The 27652-nt window shown below is 39.1% G+C and overlaps 2 protein-coding genes across 4 annotated transcripts in view; both read left to right on the top strand.

The window, feature by feature from the left end:
- Positions 1-6652, top strand: part of mta1 (metastasis associated 1) — a 35981-nt gene extending 29329 nt beyond the window's left edge. The window contains exons 10-18 of one of the 2 annotated variants that reach the window (XM_026340315.1): positions 599-673; positions 881-939; positions 1268-1404; positions 2610-2758; positions 2865-3054; positions 3173-3262; positions 3546-3701; positions 5261-5403; positions 6037-6652. In XM_026340315.1, the coding sequence (XP_026196100.1) occupies positions 599-673; positions 881-939; positions 1268-1404; positions 2610-2758; positions 2865-3054; positions 3173-3262; positions 3546-3701; positions 5261-5370 (966 nt within the window). In that variant the 3' untranslated portion in view covers positions 5371-5403; positions 6037-6652. Of the gene's footprint in view, positions 1-598; positions 674-880; positions 940-1267; positions 1405-2609; positions 2759-2864; positions 3055-3172; positions 3263-3545; positions 3702-5260; positions 5404-6033 lie in introns of both variants that reach the window. The other variant, XM_026340314.1, reaches the window with a different exon arrangement.
- A 1880-nt stretch (positions 6653-8532) lies between these two features.
- tmem229b (transmembrane protein 229B) lies at positions 8533-21954 on the top strand. Of its 2 annotated transcripts, none has more exons than XM_026339011.1 (2): positions 8533-8554; positions 18475-21954. In XM_026339011.1, exon 2 carries the CDS (start codon positions 18511-18513, stop codon positions 19105-19107), a length of 597 nt encoding a protein of 198 aa, XP_026194796.1. In that variant the 5' UTR covers positions 8533-8554; positions 18475-18510; the 3' UTR covers positions 19108-21954. The 2 variants fall into 2 exon arrangements, with proteins under 2 accessions (XP_026194796.1, XP_026194794.1); XM_026339009.1 differs by lacking the exon at positions 8533-8554 and adding an exon at positions 9394-9968.
- Positions 21955-27652: the final 5698 nt, after the last annotated feature.

The following is a 27652-nucleotide window of genomic DNA, read 5'->3' as shown; positions in this document are numbered from 1 at the left end:
CAGCCCATTTTCCTTTGAAACTTGTTAAAGGGAACTTTACAGAACAGCTTCAGTAGGTTCAAACTGATTTTATAGCAGCACCTGGAAAAACAGTTTGGAACAATTTGCCTAACTTACTAAAGTCACTTCTTCTAGTTTATTACTATATTCCCATTCATCTTAAGTTTATTTGGAGGCATCGTAGGTTGATGTAATGTTATTTGGACTGTTAGTGTTAGTTTTGTGCAGATAATGTTTCTGACTTCTACTGTGGGAAAGATGATTTCATTTATTGATGTTAATATCGTTTATCTATGTGGTTAATTGTTCGTTGTTTGTTTTTTGTGCTTCTTGAGGCGTAATTTAGATTTCTTTTCGAGGCATAAGTTCATGTAAAGTTTGGCTCTGAAAGATTTTTTAGGGTGAGTCACGACACTTCTGAACACAAAAGAGCCTCATTGAAAATCTGCAAAAACACACGTTGACTTTCAAACATGCTTTTCATGTTCATGTCCTTTTTCTTTCTACCATCAACTGTCATCAGTCTGCTGCCATCACTGTAATGACCATTAAACTAAAATGATTAGTTTGTCTCTTCTGTTTTTCTGTTTTTTTCCAGTTGCCTTGGAAGTCCCTGACAAGTATTATTGAGTATTACTACATGTGGAAGACCACAGACAGATATGTACAGCAGGTAAAGACATCCATTGTGTATACATCACTATTCATCGAAATAAACTTGGTGTGGGTGTTTAAATTGCTGTTATTAATACAGACCTTATATGTTTTTTTTATTTATTTTTTATTCTAGTAGCGGCTTAACACTGATTCTTATTTGCCTCTGACCAGATTGTTCTGCCTCTTCTTTGTCTTTTCACTTCAACCTCTTTTTCTGCTCCAGAAACGATTAAAAGCAGCCGAGGCAGAAAGCAAGTTGAAGCAGGTCTACATCCCTAACTAGTGAGTACTCAAGTGCAAGTTTCATGTGAAATATTGGGTTTAATCTATTCATTGGAGATCATTTATACATCGAGATAGCAAATCTTTATACTGTTTTTCTGACCCTCTTGGCAGCATCACCGATTTTTTTAGAGCTGGACATGTACTGTTGTTGTTGGAGCACAAACCCTTCGTTCACTATATTAGTATTCATGGCAGCTCTCAGTACGGTATCAGTGTCTCTGGCAGCAGGCTGATGAATGTTATCTATTCTCTTAGTGACTGTACACTGAGTAGGCCTGTCTTATATTCGCTGGTCTGACACCGTCTCTGTTTCTCTGCCCGGCAGTAATAAGCCAAACCCGAACCAGCTGAGTAACAATGTAAAGCCAACTCTGGTGAATGGAGCAGCAGGCGCAGGGGTCCCAGGACCTCCAGGGTCAGGGCAGACCCCCGGCCTCGGCAGGGCCTGTGAAAGCTGCTACAGTAAGTCATTCATGTAACACTGCTATCATGTGTCTGCAGAACCTGCAGTTTCTTTCCTTCTTCAATCACGAATTTCTAAATATTGCCCTTATTCAATAAGATTCCTTAAAGTCTCATTAAATTGTACACAATGAAGTTAGAGTAATTAATTTTGTACAGGTGCTGTTGCATTTTAAAGAGGCTTTTGCAAGTGTAATAACTTGAATGTTAAATAGCATCTTAAAAACATACGCTTTTGAATCCCTCTTTGAAATTCACAATATTCTTCACTCCGAGGTGAAGCCAAAGATCTAAAGATGTGTTCAGACAGATTCAGTTTTTAAGGCTAACCATTATGCTAAGGTAGCCCGATGGTTAAGGTTCTGTAACAGCACAAATTTTAAAAAGACGTCTGAAATGCCCCTTTACATTATGTCTGAACACACAGCTGGATAAGTCTAAGATTTCCTTTTAATTTTCTATGTACAAACAAAAGCATCAGAGAAGAGTTTTAATATTTATCTTCTCTGGGAAGCATTTTTGAAATGCAAAAAATTTGTAGAAGCATTGTCTTGTGTTGATGCTGGGCTGAAACGAATAGATAAAGTATCTGTTTAATATGAACGCTCTAATTATGAAGATTGACTGGTGTTGATACAGGCTTTTGATATCACTACATTGTCTGTGCTACTTACATTTGTGGTTAAGTATTTAGAGTTTCCACATCCTTTCCTAACATTGAAGAAATCATCTTAAAAGATCATTGAACTGATCCCTCACCCAATGTTCTTCTGTAAATAAAAGTTTGAAATGAAGTTAAAAATGAAATCTCCCTCATCTGTGATTTATCCAGTACAACAGACGTAGCCAGGTTGGTGCATCTCATTTAACATCAGATAGTCTAAAGAGCACAAACCAGCGTTATACTCTCTCTTTGTGGCACACATTAGATATTGGATTTACAAAGTGATGAAGATAGAGAATAGCATTTCATGCCCTGCAGTAATCTATTGCTTGAGTAATTTTAATGGTTGTACTTAATTCACTGAAGAATGATTAAAGGTTATGGTCTTTCTTGTGTGCATGTGTCTGTGATTATGTGGATTAAGAGCTGTATAGCACACATTTTGTAAGTATAAGTTTTTAATCACAAGGTGCTAACTTTCCCCTTTATGTGTGCATATGTCTGTACTTACCCCTGTGATTATATGTATGTGTGTGTTTAGGCAGCAGCTCCTACCAGTGGTACTCGTGGGGACCTCCTAACATGCAGTGTCGCTTGTGCGCTTCATGCTGGACCTACTGGAAGAAATACGGAGGCCTGAAGCTGCCCACAAGACTGGATGGAGAGCGGCCAGGACCAAACCGCAACATGGTACACGCTAACACACATCGCAAGAAGACACAAGCTGATCTACTAAGGAAGATACCACAAAAACACACTGTACATATGACTGTTCTTAATCTGATTCTTCCTCCAGAGCCCTCATGGTCTACAACTGCGGCACAGTGGCAGCCCCAAGTTTGCAGTGAAGACGCGACAGGCCTTTTACCTGCAGACCACTGGGCTGACGCGGATGGCTCGCCGCCTCTGCCAGGACATCATCAGGCCACGACATCTGGCCAGGCACCCCTACCTCCCTGTCAACACAGCAGCCATCAAGGCAGAATGTAAGGAGTTATTAAGCAGTTTATGTTTTGTTTATATTGTGATTAAATATAAACTAGATGGCTGCTAAAACGTGTCATTCATTAACTTTGACTGTATTTTACCGATGAACCTCTGCAGGTGCCCTGCGGTTGCCAGATAGGCCAAAAAAGCCTTTGCCACTAAAATCTGTGCAACGTAAACCTCTGGAGTCTGTGGTTCGATATTTAGGTAAGAAGCTAGTCGCCCTTTAACCGTTTTCCAGCCTGTTGAGCAGCAACAACTCGGAAATGTTTTATTTAATTTGTTGGTTTTAATTGGTAAAACTTAATGCAATGTGAGATTTAGTGATTTCATGTCATAGGGTCATGTTGTTTTACAAATGTGACGACATTGTCCTCAATATATGTCATGAGTCTCACTTCTTATTTTAAGTCAGGTGAAAATATCCCTTCTTATGACTTTGTCCTTCTTCAGTTTTTCTTCTCTCACTTCGTCTTGCACTGTGTTTCAGAAGCACATCCCCGTCCGGCCAAACCTGACCCCCCAACTCGTGGAGGATCCATCTCTACAAGCAACCTAACACCGATAAAATCGTCTCCCATCCTCAACAACGGCTCACCCACCATTCTGGGCAAACGCACCTACGAACAGCACAACGGACTGGATGGTGAGTGAGAGGAGAAAGCTCAATGCACAGTGTGTGTATGTGTGTTGACTTTTATCTTTGTCTAAGTTTCTCCACATGCTAAAGAGCTACTGGAGGGAGTTTTATAAGAGTAAATCTGATGAGGGCGTCCTTGCTTTGGCTTTTGGCTTAAAGAAGTTATAACAGAAAACCTACATTAAAACTCCATGTGTGATGTTTGAAAGATGTGAAGGATGTTTAAGGAAAGATGCTGTGGAGTTGCATTCTTTTTATTTTAATGAGCTGTGATATTTTATGAATTATACCCATAGTTAATGAAAATACCATTTAAACTAATGTTAATGTGTTTTGTTTGTCATTATTTCATCTGTATTAACACACACACACACACACACACACACACACAAAAGTATTAGGTTATGCACAAATGTTAAAGCTTCTGTTTCTCTGCCAAGGAATGATTATTCAAAGACTTAGAGATAATATAAAAGAGCATCTGAGCTCCGTGGCTGCAGCACAGTTGAGATCCACTGCCGAGGGGTTAAGAGTTTGTGCAGGGCTCTGGGTTTTTTTTTTTTTTTTTTTTTTTTTGGGTTATGTCCCACTTTCCCTCTCCCATGTGAATTGAGAGAGGGGAAGAGACAGACTGAGAGATGAAGAGAGTGAGAGTATGCCAGAGAACGACACGGAGAAGAAGGAGAGATTCTGAGAGGATTTGATCGGCCTTGGTGCTTTAGCTGGAGGCTACAGTCTTTGTTGTCATGGTAACAGCAAGGAGGTAGAGGAGGATGAGGGCTCTGTAAGTGTATCCTGAGGGAGAGCGTCTCCACTGGTCTGTGAGCCCACCTCAGGCCCAGGCTGGGATAACTGGCAGCCAGGCTGGAAGACTAGGGATTAGTTTTTAATTTTAACACCAAGTTACCATCTGAGTTGTTCATATTTTAGTCATTGAGCAGGACATGAAATGGTTGCTGCGCATGTGTTTACTTCTGCTACTTTTAAATTCTTAATAAGAACAGTCTTGCATTATTTCTGTTGTAGTTGTTAAGCATTGTTTTCCCACTAAGCCGTACAGTTCTGCATCTAATTATCATTTTCAGTAACGATTAATCAAATCATTATTTTCTCAACTTGTCAACTGTTTGCAAAGTTGCAGCAATTTGTCAATAATAATAATGTTGTTTTAATGTTAATTATCATTTTTAATCCAACTCTGCTGGTGAGAGCACCATAAAGGAATAGTTCAACATTTTGATAAATCTGCTTTTTTACTTTCTTGGAAGGAATTAAATAGGAAGATTGATGGTTGCAGAGCTGTAAATGTGCTGAGAAAGATGTGAAAAGTTGAAGCTTGATGATAATTGTGCTGGAAATGGTGGCATTAAACCTAATAGGGGCTCTTCTTTGAATATAATAAACTGAACAAAGCTTTAAATAGTATTTAATGGAGCCACTAGAGGGCAGAAGGTTTTGTGCAGAAATTGATCCAGTAGGATCAGTGGACTGAGGCTGAGTCAGCCAGTGTGTTGGTTTTCCAAACGAGCCAAACAAACATATCTTGTACTCTTCCCTCTCTGCAGGCTCTAAGTCCAAAGCCCTGACTCCACAGTGGGACATCATGGCCAAACGGGTGAGCGAGGCGGGGCGGCCCTCAGCCTCCCAGCAGGACGAGGTACATGAACTGGACTGAACGCTCTGTAGGAACGACCTCTAGCCCAGCGAGGTGAGGCGCAGAGCTGAGGCTTTCTGAAAATGGCTCTTTTAAGGTTGTTTTCTTTGGGCTTGTGGCTGTTTAGCTGTACCTCTTTCTTCTGCAGCGTTGGTGTTCACTTACACTCCAAAAAAATCTTTTCTACAGTGAGGGGAACTGGTGGCTCTGTCTCTGGCTGAGCACTGGCTGCACTTCCAGCCACACCATCGGTTAGTTAAATGCCTATAGGAGAATTTGGACAAAATTATGCGACAATTCTCTCCACCATCATAGTCTACATGGACCAATGTGGTTAAATAAAGAAATGGAGAATGGCAGTAAATCTTACTCTAGCAAAGTAACTCTTTGCTGAAAACAAACCACTGCATCCCCTGTGTAACTGTGTAGCTTTTTTTAACCAGGTTACAGTAAGTGCGAAAGTGCCCTGAAGCTTTTTTTGTTGGTGTGGTGGATTAAATTATCAGAGGAATAGTATGTGAAGTGCATGTGTAGTTGTTAATGTTAGTATGGTTAACAGAAAATACAGTGAGCACTTTGTTAATGTAACTGATCCCATGCTGTAAACTCTGATCAATAAGCTGTTCTATGTTGACAGGAGAACCGTCCGTAATCATTCTCTCTTCTCTCTCGTCTTTTTCACAGCAGAGGGCGCCAGGAGAAGAAAATAGCATTTTCCAATAATCCATAGCGAGGGCAGCTGAGAGATGCTGAAAGGAGACGACAGCATTGGCCACCTTTCTTCAGTCAGTACGGGTCCGTCAGACTGCTGAAGACCAATCGATCGATCCGTTTGGCTGTGGTCAATCAGAAGATGAGCCTGACTGTACAGGACTGTGTTTATTACTTAAATTTCTCGTTATTACTGTCATTGTTATGATATTATTATAATTTTTCTTTTTTTTTTGTTTTATCAACTATAACTCAGCTTATTGTTTGTCGATCAAACGATGGAACTTGTGAAGTTTCATGAGAAATGCTTGCAGAACCCTATGGAAAAGGGTGGAAGGACTGTAACATAAGCCACTTGCATCTTCTGTGTTCGTTTGTTTTTTAACAACTTAAATCCACCAAGGAGACGCACTTTTATTTCAGCGACACAAGTTAACTCCTTGTCTTTGGTTTCAATGAATTTGAACACTTTATGGGAAATCTTTTGTTTTTGTGAGCCGGCCTTGCTCTTTGGCCAGAGAGGTTTAACTTATTGAGAAAGACTTGTTGTTTTTTCTACCTTTTTCACAAGTAATGCATCTATGCTTCGATAATGTAATTAAAAAAGATAATTGATTTTCCCTCTTCCTTTTTTTTGGTGTCTGTGCACAGAAGCCAACAGTGTCAGAACTTGCACTGGGTCATTTTCCAAGCTGCTATTTCAATATTGGTATTAAAAATGATTTAAAGCATAAATAGAAACCCGTCAGCAGCTGACCTAAACGTTCAGTCACAGTCATATTTTTTGAGAAAATATCCAACATATCTGCTGTTGACTGATTTTATTGTTGAATCCACCTTTATCCATTTAGATACCGAGATTAATAGTTTGGCCTTCACCTTGGAAACAGCAGCAGTGGTAATAATACTGATAATATTCTAGATTATATATTTTTTATGTGTTTTTCAACAGAGTTTGAAAATGAAATCGAAATAACACGATTCAGCACAAAAAGATCTGTACAATCAGACCACACAATAAGAAACTTTACAATGAAACAAAAGGGGCAGATAAGTAGATCAGGAAGAAATTTGGTTAAATACAACAGGTTAAAAATGTGTGTTTGTAAAAAGCAAACAGCTTCCTGCCACATTTTCTTTACCTGTGGTCAAAGTTTGAAATGTGACAGGTTTATATGCATATAGAAATATTTATTTTGCACTTTGTAGAACCATCACTGGCAACTTCTACATTATATTAATGGGTTTGCCATATCAGGTTCACACATACTTTCTGCAATCTGCGTGTTCCTATAGATTTTCCATAAGATCATAATACAGGCTTGTAGCAAGTGCTGTGTTCTATTACTGGAAACTTTAGGGTCATAGTGATATTCACCCTCGGTCTGAGTTTGTGCTCTGGAGAAAGTCAATATTTATAATATCTGGTGTAACAGCTGCTACTTATCATAGAAGAATGGTTTGTTCCCCTCATCTGTGAGACGAGGTCGATGCTGATTGCCAACATTATGATTCTGAGCAAGCGCCCTTCTGGTCTTTAAGGCCTCGTGCAGTATTTTAGTACCTGTCATTAATGTCAAGCTGAAATTATATCTGGTTGGTGATATGGACCGAGCAAACATAACATTATTACAATGCTCTTCAAATCGCCTCCTGACAATTCACGTCTTGTTGTTGCAGACATTTCCCTTCAGAAGAATGTACGTCGTTATCTGTGGCACAGAATCATATATCATCAGGTTTAATCATTTTACACTATGTGCCTTTTATTACGGCATGCTTTATCAGAATGGGCAGCTCTGTTGTTGCTGGAAATTCAAGGTGTTTTCCCACTGCACAAAGCCCATCACAGCTATTATCAAATTCAGTGTCGTGATTTCTTTTATTTTGTTGACATTTTCTGTAGCCGATGCTCGTTGGACAGTGAACATTTTGTCTTAACCTTGAGTGAATCTTTTTTTCCGATAAAACAACTCAACAATTCTGAAAGACATTCATTTGGAAAAATATTAAGAGAAGGATACAGCATTTCCAAAATAAAAATATTAAATTAGATAGATTACTACTAAATAAGATGAGGCAAATAAAATATTATGTCATAAAAAGGAGCAAATGATCACATAATGGATGAAGAGGACGCCACATCATTACTGGTGCAGATGTCACTGGACATGTCTGAAGGTTTGCATCTTTTTAAACTTTTAAAATATTAATTTCCCTGGAAACACACACACTGAACAGGTTTACTACTACAAAGTGTGGGAGAATTAATTATTAACAAGAACAGCTGACAGCAGAAATCAGGAACAGGATTGTACATCATAGGTAACAAGCACAAACACTGGTAAGTGATGGAAATGGATCAGAAATGGTTCAAGTTTAAAAGACTGACTGGGTAAAGTGTAGCTGTGTGGATGTAACTTATTATATGTGTTTTTACTCTGATTATATCAACATAAAATCATTGACATGGATAAAACCTTCAGGGAACATGGTGGGAAACGTATCAACAGACAATATGCTTGTTTTTAGATGTTAATTTACCAATAGCATCCATTTAAAAATGCTTGCTGTTAACAGATTTTACTACTAATACTTAAATTATGCACAATGGCATAGGTAATATCTTTTCTAATTATAATAACATACTATATGAGATGGTAAAGTTGCTAGGCTAGGTTAAGCATCTTGAACCAAGGCTAGTTTTAGCTAGCTATTTCCTAATGTAGCGTTGAAAGGATTTGCTCTTACCTTAATTGGTTTGTATTCTGTGCTGTGTTTCATTGTACTTTTTAATTATTGTTCATAATATCTAAAGTATTTACACATGTTTATAGCATAAAATGCACTGAATGTGAAAACCACTAGCGTTCCCACTCATATCTGTTCATATGTCTGTTTAGCTTAGCATAAAAAAACAACAAAACATTAGCTAAATTTAGCATTAGCCACAGCTAACCACGGCTCTTTCACATGCTAGGCTCTTAAGCCAAGTTTTGCTTGTTTTGTCTTTGCAAATAGTGGTGCACATGCAAAATTAACATATTGTTTTTTTTTCCGATGATGATGAATTTGTTAATGAAGGCCTAGCATCAAATCAAGCTAACCTACGGAAGTTTAATTTCGCTACTAATGCTACGGTTAGCTTAGCTTGTGAAGCGTGAAAAGCTAGTTGCCTAGCAACACCTTGAAGGTGTTATGGCGAAATGTGTCCCCCCTTCAGATCGTGTGTCCCTCCAGGTAAAGTTAGGCTAGTTTGGGTTAAAGTGTGTTTTTAGAGGCGAATGGCTGGGTTGAAGGATAAGTTTAGCTACCGGTTAGAGTCAGAGGAAACTTATAAAGACGAGGAAACCGACTTCGACACACACCTGTCCGGTATAAAACCAATTTAGCTGCAAATGTCATGGGTGCACATACACAGGTAACTGTGGGTAAGAAGTCTGTTCCCTTTTTAATGTCGTTATATGTTCCTACAACTGTTATTGTAACGCTTCAAGTGAATGATGTGTGTACTGTAGGCTGGATGATAAATGGGGAATCATAAAGTGTTATCATTTGGCTTCGGTTAAATATCAACCCATGTAAATGCGTGGATGCACGCAGACGGACGCAGGAGACTTCCCCTCCGGTCACCGAACTAAATGTGGAAGTGCGGTGAACACAGGGTTAAACAAAGATGCAAGTGCTGCGTGAGTCTGTCTGAGCATGTGCTGCTGCTGCTGCTGCTGCTGCTGCTGCTGCTGCTGCAGTGAAGTAAAATGTGTCAGTGTCCATCCGAGAGCAGAGACACCGGGGACAACAGAGCAGCCGCACACGGCCACCGAGGCATCCTGGACATTAGCACCGGGGGATGTGTGTGATCCGCCGGCCTGTGAGCTGAGGGACAGACCGCAGAGCTCAGTCTGAAGGTAATAAACAAAACAACAACCCTGCACTGAGGATGATTCATGTCCGTCTGTTGGAGCCGACTGCTCAGTGACATGGAGCCAACATGTCAGGATATGGGAAGCATAACTATTTACAATAACACATAGTCACGATGGGGGAAATTAAACGTGCAGCTTTACTTCATTTAAGTTTAAGCGTTCGCTTGCAAGTTGGCGTGTTTTTAAACGGTGTCATGCACTATAACTTATGCACATAATACATGTGGACATTTTGTTTAAAATGATGATATATTCCTCTTGATTCCGCATGCTTGTATGCACAGTTGGACTATTACACCTGTTCAAATATGGATAACTGGATGGCATAGATGCAGACACAAGCGTGCCCCTCTTAGCCCAATCGTCTTGTGGATTTTGATTGTGTCCGAGCTGGTTATAAATGTTCCCTGCGTTAATTTTGAGGTGGCTGTTTTATTATTTGTAGACGTGCTGCACTGCTCAGTACAAAGGAGGCGTGATGCTGCTGCGGAGTCCCAGCAGCCGGGCCTGCGCACTAGTCCGTAGTTTCCAGGGACAAAATAAGATCAGTTCATCCATCCAGCGTAATTACAGCCCACTGAAAGTGTGTAGAGATGCTAATAATGCACGTCGTCAACACGGCCACATTCATGGAGGCTTTCATTTGAGAAATTGTGCTACATGGATGCTGGGGGTTGATTTCCAGATTCCCTAATTGATTTTTTCTATATAAGCCCTGCGGTTTACCATCATTTGGGGTGAGATAATCCCCTCTACCATCCTGCCTGGTAGCCTATATTGCCATCAGCCCTACACTGACAGTATTGACATGTTGGACCTATTTATAACCCACGCACTAGCCTGCACAGCAAGGAATCCCAAATGACAGAAATGCTGTTTAAAATAACACTCAGCCCACCTCAGCTCTGTGCAAATTACACTTACACAAATTATAGTGGTATTGAGCACAAATGGAGCTAACGTTGCTGTCTTTGATGCACTTATGCCGGTTTTACAGAACCTTGTGTATTGTGTTTCAACACTGACTTAAAGAAGGACACAACCACAAAAATACCTTAGATTAACAAAAAAATAATCAGTGGAGATTCAATTAGAATTAAGACAAAAGAGTTAATTTGCTAGACATTCCTGTTCGAAAATACTGATCAGTTGACACAACTTTATCTCTGAACCATAGGACTGTATTTGTGTAGGTACAAAAGGCAAGCATTAAACATGTACATACAGGCATGTAATACAAAACATAGGCTTGAAGTGATTCAAATAACAAAGGGAGCTTAGACAAAATACTTAATCAATGGAAAGATAATACTGGTAATGGCTGATGATTACCAAGAATTTGGATCACTTACCTATCAATTATGCATAGTCAACAATTGATTATAAAGCTTCTTTGTCTGATAATGTATTAAAATATGCATGCATCCCTCCATTACAGGCCCTATATCTCACAGCATTGTGATGACCATGTAAGTAAATGTCCTAGCTGCTCCAAGTTTTCTAATCTGCAGGGTATGACCCACATGCTATTCAGGACAGAGGGCTTAGCTCCTGTGTCTTGGGGTCTTTCATTAAACTGCAAAGAGCTAAGAAGATGTAGTGAGTGTGTGGGGGTGGAGCGGGGTGACACCAGGAAGAGAAGACACTTTCAAAGAAGGTTTGAACTGTTAAGGTCAGTGTGTTTTAGAGGGTGTTTTAGGTATATTTATTTAGTAATTAAGAGCCATACAGAGAGACAGTAAGTTACAGAGGTGAAGAGGACCCTCTTTTCCCCAGCTGGTTAAATAACTCAACAGAACAGATGAAATGCCAGTAATTTACAACACAAATCCCAAAGGTAAAAGGATCATAAGGAGAAATAACCAGATTAGTTGTGCGATATGGATAAAAATCTTCTGTCATGGTAGATGTAACAGTGCAAACTGTTTAACGTACTCTTGGTGGTGGACTTAAACCTCAACATTGATGTTAACCACACATGAAAGGCTTTTCATTTCTTAAACAAGCTATTACATTACTTGCTCTTAGTTTTATCTCTGGTCAATGACTCCTGTGGAGGTTAACAGTGGTGTTGAATGCTCCACGATGTGACTTTTGTAACTCTTTGCAGCGTGCTGAGCATCAATAACTCTTCTTCAGAGGTGTTGTTTGTTTAAGCTATGACACATTTCTACAAACCTGTGTTGTCAAGATCAGACTTTGATAGTGAAGACCCAGATTTCTCTTCTTTAAGTAAGACAGGGACTCCCTGACTCGCATCTGATTGTCATCCCACTGACTTCAAATACATTTTACTCATTTGTTTAACTGGGTTTCCTCTATCTAGTTTTGGGACTTATAAAAATATTGGATAAAAATTGGATCATGTTTTAGGTCATAATATAGAGTTTTTATGCAGAAATAGAAAAAGTTCCCCTGTATATGAGTACAGTTTATTTTCTAAAAATTCAAATTAAAACTACTTATAGCTTTAATAACTTGATGATAATTGGCACTGGGCTATTATGAAAACTTAAATATTGTGATATCTACAATAAGAGTGATATTTTTAGGGGACATTTGTCTTTACTTTGACAGGTTAGTAGCATGGAGACAGAAAATCTTCAACTAGACTTGAATAAGGGATGTTGCAATTACAGATCAGATTTTTTTCTGATGTAAATATTATGGCTTAAAGTCCTGGAAAATACATTTGATATGTCTTATATCCTAAATGAATGCTCTGTGATAAGTATGCAGAGCCAGTACACTGGGTGTTTTTTTTCTAATACAACAGTTTCTCATCCTTAATTTCTGTTCTCTGTTAGAAAGGTTGTGAACCTCACATAACCTCAGATTTTATGTCTTTACAATCAATAGCCTTTTAGATATGAACCGTTCAGAGTGCATCTGCTGCCACTCTTGTTTACATAGAGCCCTCCTCCTCCCACCGCTCTGCTTGTGTTGTTCAGGCTTTCACCTTGCGGATATAGAAAGGATGCCTACTGTAGAGTTATATGAGCCTATGTTTGCTGTGCTGCGTCTAGGCTTTTAGTCTCAGCCCTCATGGCGTCTCTCCAGCTCTATCAGAAGCTGTGCTTGTTTGTGATACTCAGATTTTTGTCTCTGGGGGGAATCTCTTGATCTAGGAAAATGGTGTGGAGGGAGAAAGGAGAAATGTGCTAGTTTATAACCCAACAATGCCTGATAATGTGTCTAGGTAAATGAAAGAAATAGTTGGATGGTTTGATACCATTTTATTGAATCTGGTTCTGAATCCATTTTATCCCCTTTTGTGTCTGTTCAAGTAGTTTGTTAGTGTGACATGAAAGAAATGTTCACAGGTCATTCACTTGTCAGTGACCTAGAAGCACAAAAGTACCTGTCTCAGTCTAAACAAGCAGAATAATAGGCATAGTTTGATTTATTTAATTTAGTTAACCCACTCCCCCAACACTAGTGCAATTATAATAGTGGCAGTGCTTCAAACAAAGGGCTTTTTGTTGAGCAGTGTCTAAAACCCTCTTCCCAAGCACTTGCCCAAAATCACAACAAAGGGAAGCTGCATATGACAAAACAGCATTTCTGAATTTTTCTGAATCTAACAATCTGATGAGTACTTCATGCAGTGATTAGCTAGGTGTGCAGAAATTAGAAACTGGGCAGCGCATGAACTTCTCTCTCAAGCACTCTCTGTATTTTCATTTTTACATAACTACTTCCAATCTCTTGCTTTGAGTTCAAAACTTGCTCTAATATAACAGAAATGGAATCAGCTGCTCAAAGCTGAAACAGGCAGTTGCGCTCATAATCACTCAGAGATGAATTCACATTATATTCCACTCTACTCAAATATCGCTCTCCCTTCACCTGTATTTCCTGTTTATCTTAAAACGAAGCTTTACAACGCAAAGAACTAAAGGACTACAACACGCTACTGTGGGTACCGTGAACAGTACAACATTGCAGCAGGATATAGAGCGACGCTTCCTCCTTTTAAAAAAAAAAAAAAACAAAAAAACAAAAAAAACAAAAAGAGAGCCAGCTTGCTGTTTCATGGGTAATTGACCTATCTTTACAATTGATCAATATCAGTTTATTTTGTGCTGCCTCAGAAGGTTCTCCCACACCCCCAGGGTCCTGTCTATCTTTGTCACACATTCGCTCAATTACTAGTTCATTTCGTACACAATTTAATGAGGAATAGTAAGTGATATCATGAAACCAAATGGTTATGTACATCTTTGTGTCATTTATGTGAATATCTCCAACCATCAAGAGGCGCTTCCTTGTTTGGATAATTGGAAGTTATTAAAAAAAGGTAAATCTGGACTCATCATCAGAGCACATGACCTTCTTCCACTGAACATTTTTTAACCCACGGGCAGTGTATGTATTTAAATGTCATAAACAACAAGTGCATAATTTGTAGCAGACAAAGTTTAACACTAGTGACACCTCAGTAATTAGTGTCACTATTAGCAAATAGTCACTAAAACTATGTTAACTGTTAGCTTTCGGATTAGCGTCTTTTTTATTATCAATGAAACTGCCTTTTTTTCTCAGTTAATTGTTTATGTCAACAGTAAGATAGTAAATTTAAAAATCTAAATCCGCAATGTCTTCTGATGACTGATGCAAGGTCACGCTCCTATCAGCTGCTGTCTCCATCACTGGTGACAAAGTGATGTTTAGGTCACCTTGGTCACTGGCACTTAACTGCATTTGATACTGCTGGTTTCTATATGCTACACTGCAGCCTGCCAAAGTGACCTTCCAAAAGTCTGCATAGGCCTGGGATCTGAGCTACAGCCAGAGAGCTACAGTAAATGAAAAGGGATTATGTTGTGATGTTAGGTCAGCGATGTGTTAGGTTTCTGATTAAATCTCAGTGTCACAGTTCACAGCTGTCAGCATGCTGTCGGCACAGTAAAGGCACATCTTTTATTATTTATTTGTTTTAGTTCAACCTTGACTGACTCGTTTTGTGTATTTTTCTCATGCTTGTCTTTGTTTACCTGCTGTCAGAGAAGTGTCTAACTGACAGACTTGTCAGACTTGTTTTTTAGCCAGCACTCTGAATTAAGAGCTTGTTCTTGCATGTTCCTCTTTCTCAGTCCTTCCCTTTGTGTTGCATTTAAAAGGACACTTTCAGTTGGTGTCTTCCCTCTGTGTCCTTAGACTAACTGCTGGTGCTCTGTTGTGGGACCCTCCTTTTCAGTTCACACAGCACGCTGCCTGCATTGTCTCCCTGTGGTCATGGTGAGGTTTACAGACCAGGAAGCTCTATCACATCTGCCACTCTGATCACCATCACACAGTGATGTCCTGTAGCGGGGTTCAATAGAGTGCAATGGTAAAGTGGGTTGGTGCAGCAAGAACTGGCATGAACATTGCCAATCAATACTTTTTGGCTGATGAGAAAGCCGGTGGGTTGGTGGGAGATATTATACAACAGCTGCAACAACAACAGCAGCAGCAGCAGAATCAAATAGCACCCAGTGTGCGAACTGTGTCATGCTGAGGCAACAGGTCAATAGATATGTCTAAATATACACAGGAAGTTTAACTGGGGGTGTCTCTGCAGCCGTTTTAAAGGCCCTATAACTAATTTTACATTTATGAGACAGGGCTGATATGCAGGACATAGCAACAATAACACACACAAGTCTAACCGGAATAACAACAGGATGCCTGTATGTGAGCACTTCAGCTCTTCTAGCCACTTGGAAACCACTGTCTGTTGCTACCAATTAGCAAGTTAGCTAGCCACATAGCTATTTTTATCTCTTATAATAAAGCCTTAACCTTAAACAATGGTGATAATGACGAGTGAATTAAAAATCTAAATATGATTAATGTTGTTCAATAATAAAATTGTAATGATACTTATGTAGGTTATAATGGCTTATTGATTTTAAATTTTACATCAACAAATCTTAGTTTGAATTTCTAGGTGGAACAATCAGTGTTCTTCTTTACAAGTACTTCTCCTATCTGTACTTTTAGTTTGTGAAGACATCTTGTGCAGTTTAGCACACCTCCCTGCAGTTAGACTATGATAGCATCATCTTCAAATATCAAACCACTCATTCATGTATCAAACAAGTTTCTTTTCCTCATGTTCCCAAGATTAAATGTGGTAAAAGTGACTATTCTTTATCTCCCTCAATTTACATTAGCAAGAGTCTCACAAACACTGTTTGCTCTGTTACACCACCGCTCTCTTCCTCTTTTGTGACATAAACAAATCTGCCTTTGCAGACTGTTTGCAATAGAATTTGAAGTGTGTTGACAAAATGTGTAAAGACCGGAAGATGCAGCCAAACTTCTTTTATGGTTTATGTGACAAAGACGCAGTCACATAGACAGGATGGGAGATGTTAGGTAATGGTAGAAAGCTCGTAGTCACAAGTGGCTATTTCACAGTAAACCTACTGCTAAAATATCCTATTAGCTTCCTTGATGACCGTCATCACTACGTACGTCTGAGTCTGTATCTAGCCAGCATTTTTACCGTTCCATTAGCAGCTTAGTGGCCATGAACAAACGATGGATGTGGAGGTGATGGAGAGTGCAGGGGAAATTGAATTGTGGAAAAAGTTGTGGGGAGAATGAAGCTTTACCTTGGCACAATCACTGGAAACAAGGGAAAGCATTAGGGTGGCTCTGTGTAAAGGTAATAAAATCCACCTACCAACACCTTTAAAGCTCGCAATGTAAGAATTTCTATTTTGTAATTTATTTTGCTTAAGAGTAAAAATAAGTTGCATTTTTAGCCACAGCATGTACAAATCCTGCGTATTGCTTGCTTAAGGTTAAGATTGTGTTTAATCAGTGTCGTGTTTTTCCAACATAATGTATGGGGGGGAAAAAAGTGTTTAAGGATCTACAGTATTGATCCATTCATTTCCCACTTGCTTATCCAGAGTTGGGTTGCAGTGGTATCCAGTTCTGCAAGTAGCCTCCTCTGCAATATTTTCCAGCTCCTGATCCCTGATCCTCAAAGGCTCTGTTGGCCACTAGGGTATGTTGCCCAAAATATTGAAAAATGTAAACTAACCTACATTGAAGATTATCGAAAGATGTTTCTTTTTTTTTTCTTTTTTGCTTTATTTAATTGGAAACTAATCTTAGATGCGTGATGTTGTAAAGCAGTTTGAGGCATGTAGGTATCTTAACAGGTTAAAGCATTATTCTCACAATATTTTGAAAAACAGTGTTTGACCCAGGCTTGCTAGAATAGATGTAATGAGAGGGAGAGTTTCCCAGGCGGGCAGTGAAAAGATGGTGTACTGTAAGTGGTTTAGGGAGGTCAGTTGGTCTATCGCTGAGGCCCAGTTTCTCACATGAAACGCTTGTTCCTTGTTTGGGAGAAATGTGCTAATCCCCATGGGCCCACTCTGGCCCTAAGCCAGCCTTTGAAGACAAAAAGAGCCCAAAAATCTGCTTTTGTTCTTCAAACAAGCTTTTGTACTCTCAGTTTCTCTCTAAGCTTGTACTCTACACAACGGTTATGATCCATTGTATAATGGTTGCAGTTATGACACAGTTTCCTCTGGAGGCATTGTATAGTAGAACATACACACTCAGTTGGCTTCTCAGGTATGTGGTCTTTGAACCCCTCAGTATGATGCTGTTTTCCTTCTTTATTTTTTTTTTTTGGACATGTGGTGCAATAAATAGAGGAGAGGATCCAACCCTGCGTGGGCCTCCCGACACCTGATACTAAAGACTTTGTGCGTCAAGCTGCAGGATTTGGAAAAGAGCACATGCTGTAGGCAGTCCGATTCTAAAGCTATATCTTACATAAGGAACCCCCTCAGTTAGTAAATGGCATCAACTAATGCACAGTCAGCAGGTTTAAGTGCTCTGTAGTTCAGCAGCCTTTAATCAATCTTTCTGATGGCTGAGTGTTTGCCTTTTTTTTTTTTTTTTGTTTAAGCTTGTTTTCTGTAGGTCATGAGTAACCTTGTAGCTCACATCATAAGTATGTTTTCCATGGCAGGTAAAAGTAAAAGAGCTTCAGCCTCAGATAACTTCTCAATGTTATGCTATATTTTAGAGCGACCCACTGTTAACAGATCTCAAAATGTGTTTAGTAGATGCATTTTTGATCATTTTAATCATTGTGCACTAACCACATTGACATAACACTTTATTTCCTGTGGCTTCTTCACAATAAAAGCCACACTATGTTTTGACCATGGGACACTTTTTTTAATTTGATTGAGTTGCTGTGAGAAATGTTTGCTTTAGCAGTAACTTAACACAGTTCTGACGTGGTACAAATTATACCATATTATATACATGCCTTGTTTCCTGTGAATTAATTTGTGTGTAAATTGTGGGCTACAGTTCATATAGTATCAAAATAGGGTTTGTATTCCATTAAAATAGTAATAATTACTGTATGTCTTTAAATAAATTGGATAGAAATGATACTGTATGTTGAATTATGTTGCCTTTGTCACTTTCTTACACCTTTCTTTCTCTGTATTCCCTTCAGATACGGAATATTTGAGTGAAAGCAAAAGGAGGAAGGATGGTGACCTTGGAAACCCCAGAGGCTCCAGTGCCTCTAACACCTCTATCGCGCTGGTACCTCTACGCCATACATGGCTACTTTTGCGAGGTCATGTTCACTGCTGCCTGGGAGTTTGTGGTGAACTGTAACTGGAAATTCCCCGGTGTGACCAGTGTGTGGGCGCTGTTCATCTACGGCACCTGCATCCTCATCGTTGAGCGCATGTACCTGAAGCTGCGCGGCCGCTGCCCTGTGCTGCTGCGCTGCATCATCTACACCTTATGGACGTACCTGTGGGAGTTCGGCACAGGGTTACTGCTGCGCCAGTTCAACGCCTGTCCCTGGGACTACTCCGAATTCCGCTACAACTTTATGGGACTGATCACGGCTGAGTATGCCGTGCCCTGGTTCTGCGCCTCCTTCATTGTGGAGCGTTTAGTTATTCGCAAAACGCTGCGCCTTCGCTTCCATGAGGGTCCTGAAGACGGCTGGTCAAACCATCGGTTGGATGCAGGGGGTGGTGGAAGAGGCGCAGGAACTTTGGGGGGTGGGAGGAGGAGAGAAAGGAGCAGAGGGATGGAAAATAATGCTAATGGCTACCTTAAAGGGGAATGAATGAATGAATGAAGGAAGGAACAAAATGTGAATTGCTCTGCTACACCTCTTCTACCATCCTCAGCCACTTTGACTGTTAGTGGTGCACACAGACAGCTATGACTGAGTGGGCTGGTGTACAAAGTATCATAACCACCAGAAAATGAAAATGTAACTAGGGCTTTAAAAGCCCAAATCATTTACTGTGCACTCTACAGAGGGGCACATTAACTCCATGCTGCTGTGTTTGCTGCGTCTCATAATGCACCCACTCATTTCCATGTGGGGTTGACCTTAAGGAATTCAGGGTCATGAATGACCAGGATTACACTTTCAATCTCTGTTGTCCCATAGACTGCAAAGACCCTGGGATAGAAAAAGCACTGTTGAAATGAATTGTGTTATCATCAATGGAGAAACAAATTCAAGAACAAGGACAACATATTTGTTTTTCCAAGGGCACATCAGTCTATCTGAGAGCAGAACGCTTGCTGCATAGGAAACATAGTAGCTGCAGTTGTACCGTCCTTTTTAAAATGTACATATTGTCCTTTAGTATTATTCAAAGTACTGTAGTAATGTAGCTACAACAGGCTCTTTAGTGTCTGCCCTGAAGCAATGTGTTGTCCTACATCATGAAGAATGTTTTTTCTGCAGTTAGTGAGTACCCACAATGCCTGGAAAAAAAAACATGCATGAGAAAAAAAAAAGTTGTCTTCCAACATACCTTGTTACCAAGCTCATTCTGCAGTCATACTGCACATCTCCTGAGTCAGTCTGCTGCATGTGGGTGGGGGCCAACAAGAGCACGGGAAGTATAGTAAAGTCAATCTGCCAGTCATCATGGTCATTTCCCGCTTTTCTCCTGCAGGCAGCATCTCTAAGTGTCCTTGAGCAAGACACTGAAACCCACACTGCTCCTGTTGAGCAGGTCATGGCCTTGCATGGCAGCTTCTCCCATCAGTGTGTGACTGGGTTTGTGTTTATGCAGACAAATATGAGGCTTAAATGAATGCAGTCTATTCACCAAAATGTCAGGGACAGCTTTCTCTTGGTGGTAATGACTGAGCCATGACTGTCAGCATAAAGCACCAAATAATGTATTGTTCTTTTTATGTTTTTTCAGAAATCCTTTGCCATTGTGTGCATGTCCACTGTGTGTGCTTTAATGTTGTTCTGCCAGAGTCACTCACTCCTATTGTCATTCCTGTGAAATCACATGATTTACCTGTGACACGTGTTTTCAGTCATTGAGTTTCCCATTACAAGTACGTGTGACAGCAATAGTTATGTTTGAGGAACATGTGAAGGACCTAACATGGCGTAGATGTGATGCCAGGTTTGCACATTTGAGTTTTTTGACTTGAAAACAAACACATTTCAGATTTTTCACTTGACAAGTACATGAAGCAAAATAAGATGACGTGCAACAACATTTGGTGACCGTATCAAAATGTGCTGCTCACTTCTTTCCCACATTCATGATTTGTAAAGTGACCATATATTTACTGTAGTTTACTTGGAGAATAAGGATCTCAGCAGCTCGACATTATAGATGGGTGTGTTTTTAAAAATACACATAAGTGGGACTCTTAAACCAAAATATAACTCAGTCTGGTCTAACGTTAATGGCTCTGGTAGAATTGGAATAACTGCAATTGGATGTTCTTTTTAAAAATCACAGCACCCATGGGTTACATGGTAACATTTAGACATTTAGTACTGAAAGCAGGTGATAATACACCACCTTGTGTTGTTAGACTTCATGCAGATGCTGCTGAGGTGGTAGAGAGGGCGATAGCTGACATTGAAGATTTAGCCTCAGTAAGTGGATTTGGTGCTATTAGTTTAAGTACAATACAGGTTGGACACTTCACCCTTTGCAGTGATTCCAAGATACCAAGCGAATGGCAGCATACATGAGATAAAATATGATTTCTGAAAAGTAATGCTGAGGATGATTATTTGTTGTTGACTTAATCATAACAGTTTTTGCTGACAACAGACTCAAACTCAGCACTTTTTGTTTAAAATGTTAAGAGGAAAACGGCAAAAACAGATCCAAATCCATGTTTTCAATGACAACCGGACTAATAAAAGGAGTGACCTTTATTATAGACCTTATTTAAAGATATACAGTATATACAGTCTGTAGTATTGCTGCAATAAAATTCAGTGTTTGTCCCCTGACTCTCCCAGAGTCCAGAGGAAGTGCTTGAACACCACAGATAAAGTGCTGCCATCCAGTGGATAATTTGAAATGTAACTCGAAAACAAGAAAAAGATATAATAAGCCTACATTAGCACATGATCAGTAATCCTTATTGGTCCAATAAAAATAAAAGTTTGGAATTGTATCATTGTATTAGTATTATAATTTAATTTTTGGCACATGTATTTTTTCATACATAAACAACCAGGCTTAAAAGCAATATAGGCTTCTGACCCAGCAATGATTATTCAGCTCAAGGCCGGTAACCTTTTCTCTTAAAAATCTACTAAACTACATTATGAGAACTAGTATGCAGCTAATATCTTTACCCAATTCTAGTGCTTTGAGACAAATCACAAGAACATGCAAGTGAAGCATATTTATTCTCTGCAATATGTGAGTGGAGGAGTATTAAACGAGTGCTTGTGTAGTGTGTTTTGCAGACACACGGTCTCTGTCTGTGTATGTGCATGTACAATATATTTAAACTGAACTGATCGCTGGTATTTTTACCTTGAGGCTGCATGTCCACTCATTTTGTCCATGTGTTGATTACTCCCATGTGCTGCAATGGTTGCTTATTTTTTAAATAACATGTACAGGTTTTTAGTGAATTGACTGTACTGTATATCACTCACTTTGATTATGTTCATGTATGATTTATCAAACTTTGGAAATAAATGTATTTATTTGATCATAGCATCTGTATATCTGTTATATATATCAAATGACTTTATACATATGTTGACACAGGACTTGGTATTTAAGTACCTAGCCTAGTTTATGTCTCTCAAGTACTGAATTAATTTGAAATAAAGGGATAACTATGAATTTCTTTTTAGGTTAGTTAAAGATCAAAGGAGAATATTTGGAACTTTAAATTTAATGATAGCAGCTCGGAAGACTGTGAAAATGTTTTTGGCAGCAGACATATCAGCTGAGTATTTCTTTATTTCCTCCAGACTTAGAAAACACCTTGAAACCAACAGTAAGTTTATTCAAACAAATTCTGTGTTATTTTGAGTAAAGCCGATATTTAGATATTTAGCTACATGTAGCATAGATATGAGCCAAACTAATGCTAATAAATATAACGGGCACAAACGAAGGCTGACAAGCTAACGTTAGCTTTCTAGCTAACATCTGTATCAGCCATACTGTTAGCTTAGTAGTTAAGTAGCAAACATTAAGGTAAACTTTATTAATCGCCAAAGGGAAATTAAAATACATTTATTAGATTGCCAAATCGGCAATTTTCATACTTAAAATAATGCTGGAGTGTCATACACATTATTATCCAGAGTAAAAGAAGTGAAGGTAGCATTTTTTTTACCAAGACATTTCAGGCTAAGTATTGCTAACTCGTGGCTAACTAGGGATGTGTTATGAGTTCAAGGCGATGTACTTTCTAAAATAAATTCATAACTATAAATAGTACAACTGTGTAATGCATTAGCTTATTCATTTGTATAATTTTACACATCTCGGCAGTTTACGTTTTGCCATTATGCGAATTGTGTTACGGTGTACGATGAATTAGAAACAGCTTTGCTTTAAGCTAAATGCTAACTGAATGTCATGTTGCTAAAATGCTCATCATAACAGAGCAACATGTTGATGTTACTGTGGTAACACTTTCAGTTTTTAACACAGATGTATAAATAGTTTTAATTGATCTTAGCCTAAGTTTGGTGGTTTTATATTTAGTGGAGCTTGAGTAGCATAGCGACTGCAATCAAGCATACAATGGAAATACCAACAATCATTATACTTGCTAATAATTAGCATGTGATGATGGTGCTAACTGATCATTTTGGTTTGGTGATTCTCAGGATAAAGTATTACAGTTAATCATTAGAGGAAATGTTAAGGGATCACTTTATGAGGGTTAAACATTACTGAATATACACATCTTGTAATCATTTAAGTTGTGCTGTGACCATTCAACGTGTCAAAGTGCTGGGACACCATTAAGTGTTAAATTGTTAAAGAAACATATAGTATTGTTTATTATGCTACGTATGGGTAACTCAAAAAAAATATCAGTGTCAAAGAGTCTTCACAAGCTTCTTGTTTCTATACAGCGACACTAATGCCTCATGGACTTTAAACACAGTGATTGCATGGTGCTTTCCTCATGTCAGGCTGGTCCAAGGGATAAAATCAACCTCAGCCTTAGCTTCATGTGAAAGCTGCAGGATATTCATTTGGCCACACGATGGCTCTTTGTCACCAAAAAATAGACACCAGGCAAACCCATAGCTTGAAGACTGAGGACGATCCTGAGTCATCAGTCTGCTTTTCAAGATTAGTTTGTTGAGGAAGCAGTGGGTCAAAGATTGGCTTAAACTATAACTTGGTTGTAAGGTTTTATGTCACCCAATATGCCTCCTCATTTGATGCAACATAAAAAGTCATTGTTTTTGACCCATCATGCATTTATGACAGGCTGTGATTTCATTGTTGCATAACCTTAATAAAAAATATCTAATCATTTTTGTTTGAATTATGCTGCAATGACAGATTTCCGTTTGCTTTTTAATAGATGCCTGAGAGCAAATATTTTCAACTCCTCCCTGTCTTGCTGCCACACCTGCCCAAGGTAGTGAGTATGTGGGTCATTAACATATCCAAGCAAATCCTTTAATTGCCTGAGTCCCCTGTCACCTCTGGGCCCCTCTGCTGAAAAAAAAACCAATTCCTACCTGTGTGTATGAGGGTGTTACCACTTTACACATTCTGTCGCACTAATGGCATGAACCTGCTCTGGCCCTGCCTCATTTGGCATTGTCAACATGTGGCTTCATCATGCCTCCTCCAATCAGTCACTTGCACTCCAAATATGGAGATCTCTGCGGTGCCGATGACAAGTGTCCTCCCTGAGGTAAAATTTTAGGGCCTGTTTTGCGAGTGTGTTCACGTGTGCATCCTGTAATGTGTGTTAAGCTTCCCTGGGCATTTCTTGTGTAACTCCATTGTTCTTCATTGTGTGTCAGGTTTCTCGTTTGTGTAATGCAAAGTATAAATAGATAAAAGTCCAAGAATGTATATCCTCGATGGCATCAGAGTCATCCATTCACATCTGGTTCATAAAAAGCAGTCAGATGATTATATATCAGACCTGACTGGGAGGTTCAGAGAGGTCATTATAAGATATGTATGAGTGACAGGCTATGTGCAAATGATGTTTTGTTCTGTAAAGAAAAGAGAAATAAGCACAAGTCACACAGTCTTAAAAATAACATAAACCTTCCTCAATCCTTAGACCTTTTGTTGTTCTTCCTACATAAATTAAAATAACAATCCTCTGCTAATTTTTCTTAGTTTAATGTTTGCAGGTTTAAAAGGTTTCCACGTAGGCTGGCTGACAGGACACTTAGACCCTTAGAACTAAACTCTTTATTCATTGTCCATGTGACGTATGCAAATGTTGATTGTATGTTGTTGATCATTTTAGGAACATGGAGGCCTACACCACCTGAGGAGCTCATAAAAGACTCACTTTATTTTGTCAGACAATAATTCAAATGATCTTAGTTCAGTGTTTATAGCTACAGAAAACAAAAACAGAGTCTTAGTTATGCCGCGCACTTAAAAACATTGGGACGTGACAGTTTCAGTGTTGTTTGAACGTAATGTTTTATCGTGATCATGTGAGTTATTTTAGACTTTTGTATTGCGATGTATAAACTAATAAACTAGCTTTGTGTGTGCAGGTGTGAAAGGACATGTGCTGTCAGATTGGCATTGAGGAGTGATGGAGCGAGTGACAGCGTCATGGGGCATTTGTAGAGCGCCACTAAGGGTGTGTATGGAGGGACGTGTGCAGAGGTTTGGTGGGAAGGGCGAGCTGACAAAATGAATAGTTCCATCAAATCAGGTCAAGACCTTAACATTTGCATTTCCACATTTCCACTGAATCAGAGCCGGCGAAGAAAGAGCCCTCCATTGAGGGGAAACTTCTTTGACGTGTGAATGAGCGAATGCGTCAGGCCTTTGCCGAAACACATTCATGCCATCACAGCTTTGGACAGAGTCTCTGTCTTTTGCTTAGATCCTGCTGGAAAACTCAAACCTTTTTAGTCACTTTTTCCCTGTGTGTAGGCTACTTGGCAGTCAGGCCCACCTGCAGTCAGGGTTGGACCAGCAGCCGAGGGAATGGCTTGTTGATCACACGGTTTTCTTCTTCCTCTTGACCTTACTTCAGTGTATGTCTTCACAGTGTTTGTTTGTTTTGCCAAACCAATGCTTTATACCAACTACCAACCACTGTGCAGGTCAATGAGGCTTATTAGAGCTGGGAGGGTAAACCCACCTACCCCACCCAGCATTAACTAAAAAAACAACAGTATTCATTTTTGTGATTCATGTTGACATTTTTAGTAGAAATTTGGCACAAACATTTATGCTTCCTATAGCATAGATCTAAAACTCCTTACTTTCCCTCTGCTGCTACCAAGAGGTCAAAGTTTTCATCTATCCAGTGCAACGTCTCAGTCATGTTCCGACTAATTGAAGCTATTAGCATCCTACAGTAGCATGTTAAATTAAACGTCAACATGTTGCCATTGAGCAGTGAGCATGTTAGCAGTAGCATTTTGTTAGGCTCTAGGCCTTTTGAATAGGCTGTATTTTTAAATTAAGTACAATTTTACCAGGTAATTAATCTTTATTATGGAAAAAACATTTTAGATGAAAAACATTTTTGTCTTGTGACAAAATCGTCTTTATTTATGATAATTTCTGTCAATTGTCATTATTTATGGGCATTTTATAGCTTTTATTTTCACAGTAAAGGTCCACGGCTATGCAGGGCGCTCCATGATCATTTCTACTTTGTAATTGCTGGTAAGTTCTTTTTTTGACAGACAAGTTCTTCAAGGTTCTTCAGCAGGAGGAACAGTTAGAACAGCTATAAAGTCTGCACAACAGAAGTATTTGTAGAGATTAGAGATGAAATAGCAAAACTTTTTCTTTAAACACTTTCTGCTAGCAGACCTCTTATGGTTCATGCATCCTTAGCATTGCTTAAATTAAAACAGAGTGGAACTGATTTGTTTTCATCTTTCTTCCTTGTTTCCAGTTGTATTTTATCTTGAACCTTATCCTGTCTTTAAGTTATGTGAAATGAGACGCACTAGGTCCTGGATATTGGCTTTTCAGAGCTGTAAGAAAATAGATCCTGAATTGAACGCTCCATATTTGTTGAGAGACTCTCATCACTCAACCTGCCAGTTAGTAAAATTACACTACATGTCTGTGTAAAGCCACAACAGGCAGGCAGCAGGTTTGTGCATATTTGATGTTGACAGTTTGAACCTGTGGCCAGATGAAGCGCTCTAGAAAACTGCCGTTGTGTTAACGGTCACGGCTTATCTCGTGCAAGGCTTTGCATAACGAGGAGGAGCGGCGCTTTCCCACGCTGCTTTACATGTATTCAATATCAAGACTCAAATAAAAGTGTGTTGAGGACGAGCTGTCACTGCTGTCTCTAATGCAATAAAAATCTGCAGTTAACCATCAAGATAAATTGCTCAGTGTTCAGTACAAAACTCTTGATTTAGGCTTTACTGAATATATAATTTAAACTCGGATTCAGAGGAGATTGCACGGATAGTGGCGGGATCTACAACATAAACAACTTGTAGAGCTACAAAGCCTTTTGCTGAACTTGTTGCAGGCAATCCAATTTGTGCAATATATCAGTGTTGAAAAGGTTTCGTAACCAGACAGATCCAGGCCTGAGGTCAACAGAGAACCTGCCAAGAAGAAAAATGTTCCATCGCCCTGCCCATATTTGTGCTCACTGTTTTCCATATTCAAACTGGTGTTGTTTGCACTGTAAATAATCAATTTATAACATCCTGGATTTCAGTCATCAGATAAATAGGCAAATATTCTTAATTATTTACGTCTATATTATTCTCCTCTCTCTATTCTACTAACATCAGAAATGCAAAATAAGTTCTGTAGTTAAATTAAGTCACTTAAGAATTTATTTTTCAGAGGGAAATCCTGTACTTTTAACTCACTCGCTGCATTTGCATGCATTTACTGTTCAGATTATAATTTAACATTCCAAACACAGCAAGCGTATGAAATGCTGTCTGCTTTTAAACATTCAATCCATTTGTTATGTGACTCCTTATATAAAAAGTGGAATCTGGCGAGGACCCCTTGTCAAATGTCTAGAGGTGCCTCAGTTGTGAATTAAAAAATAGTCTAGCAGCAAATGAAAACATCATCATGTGTGTGCAGTGATGAGGAGAGTAAAAGGTTCCTCAAATTAATACATGAAATAACAATAAATATATTTTCATCGCATTTTCCCTGTAGTTTTACTTCTGATTCATG

Source organism: Anabas testudineus, chromosome 22 (assembly GCF_900324465.2).
Source record: "Anabas testudineus chromosome 22, fAnaTes1.2, whole genome shotgun sequence".
In the NCBI taxonomy this organism is placed as follows: domain Eukaryota; kingdom Metazoa; phylum Chordata; class Actinopteri; order Anabantiformes; family Anabantidae; genus Anabas; species Anabas testudineus.
Note: the sequence above shows the minus strand (reverse complement) of the source record. Positions and strands in the feature narration are given on the sequence as shown.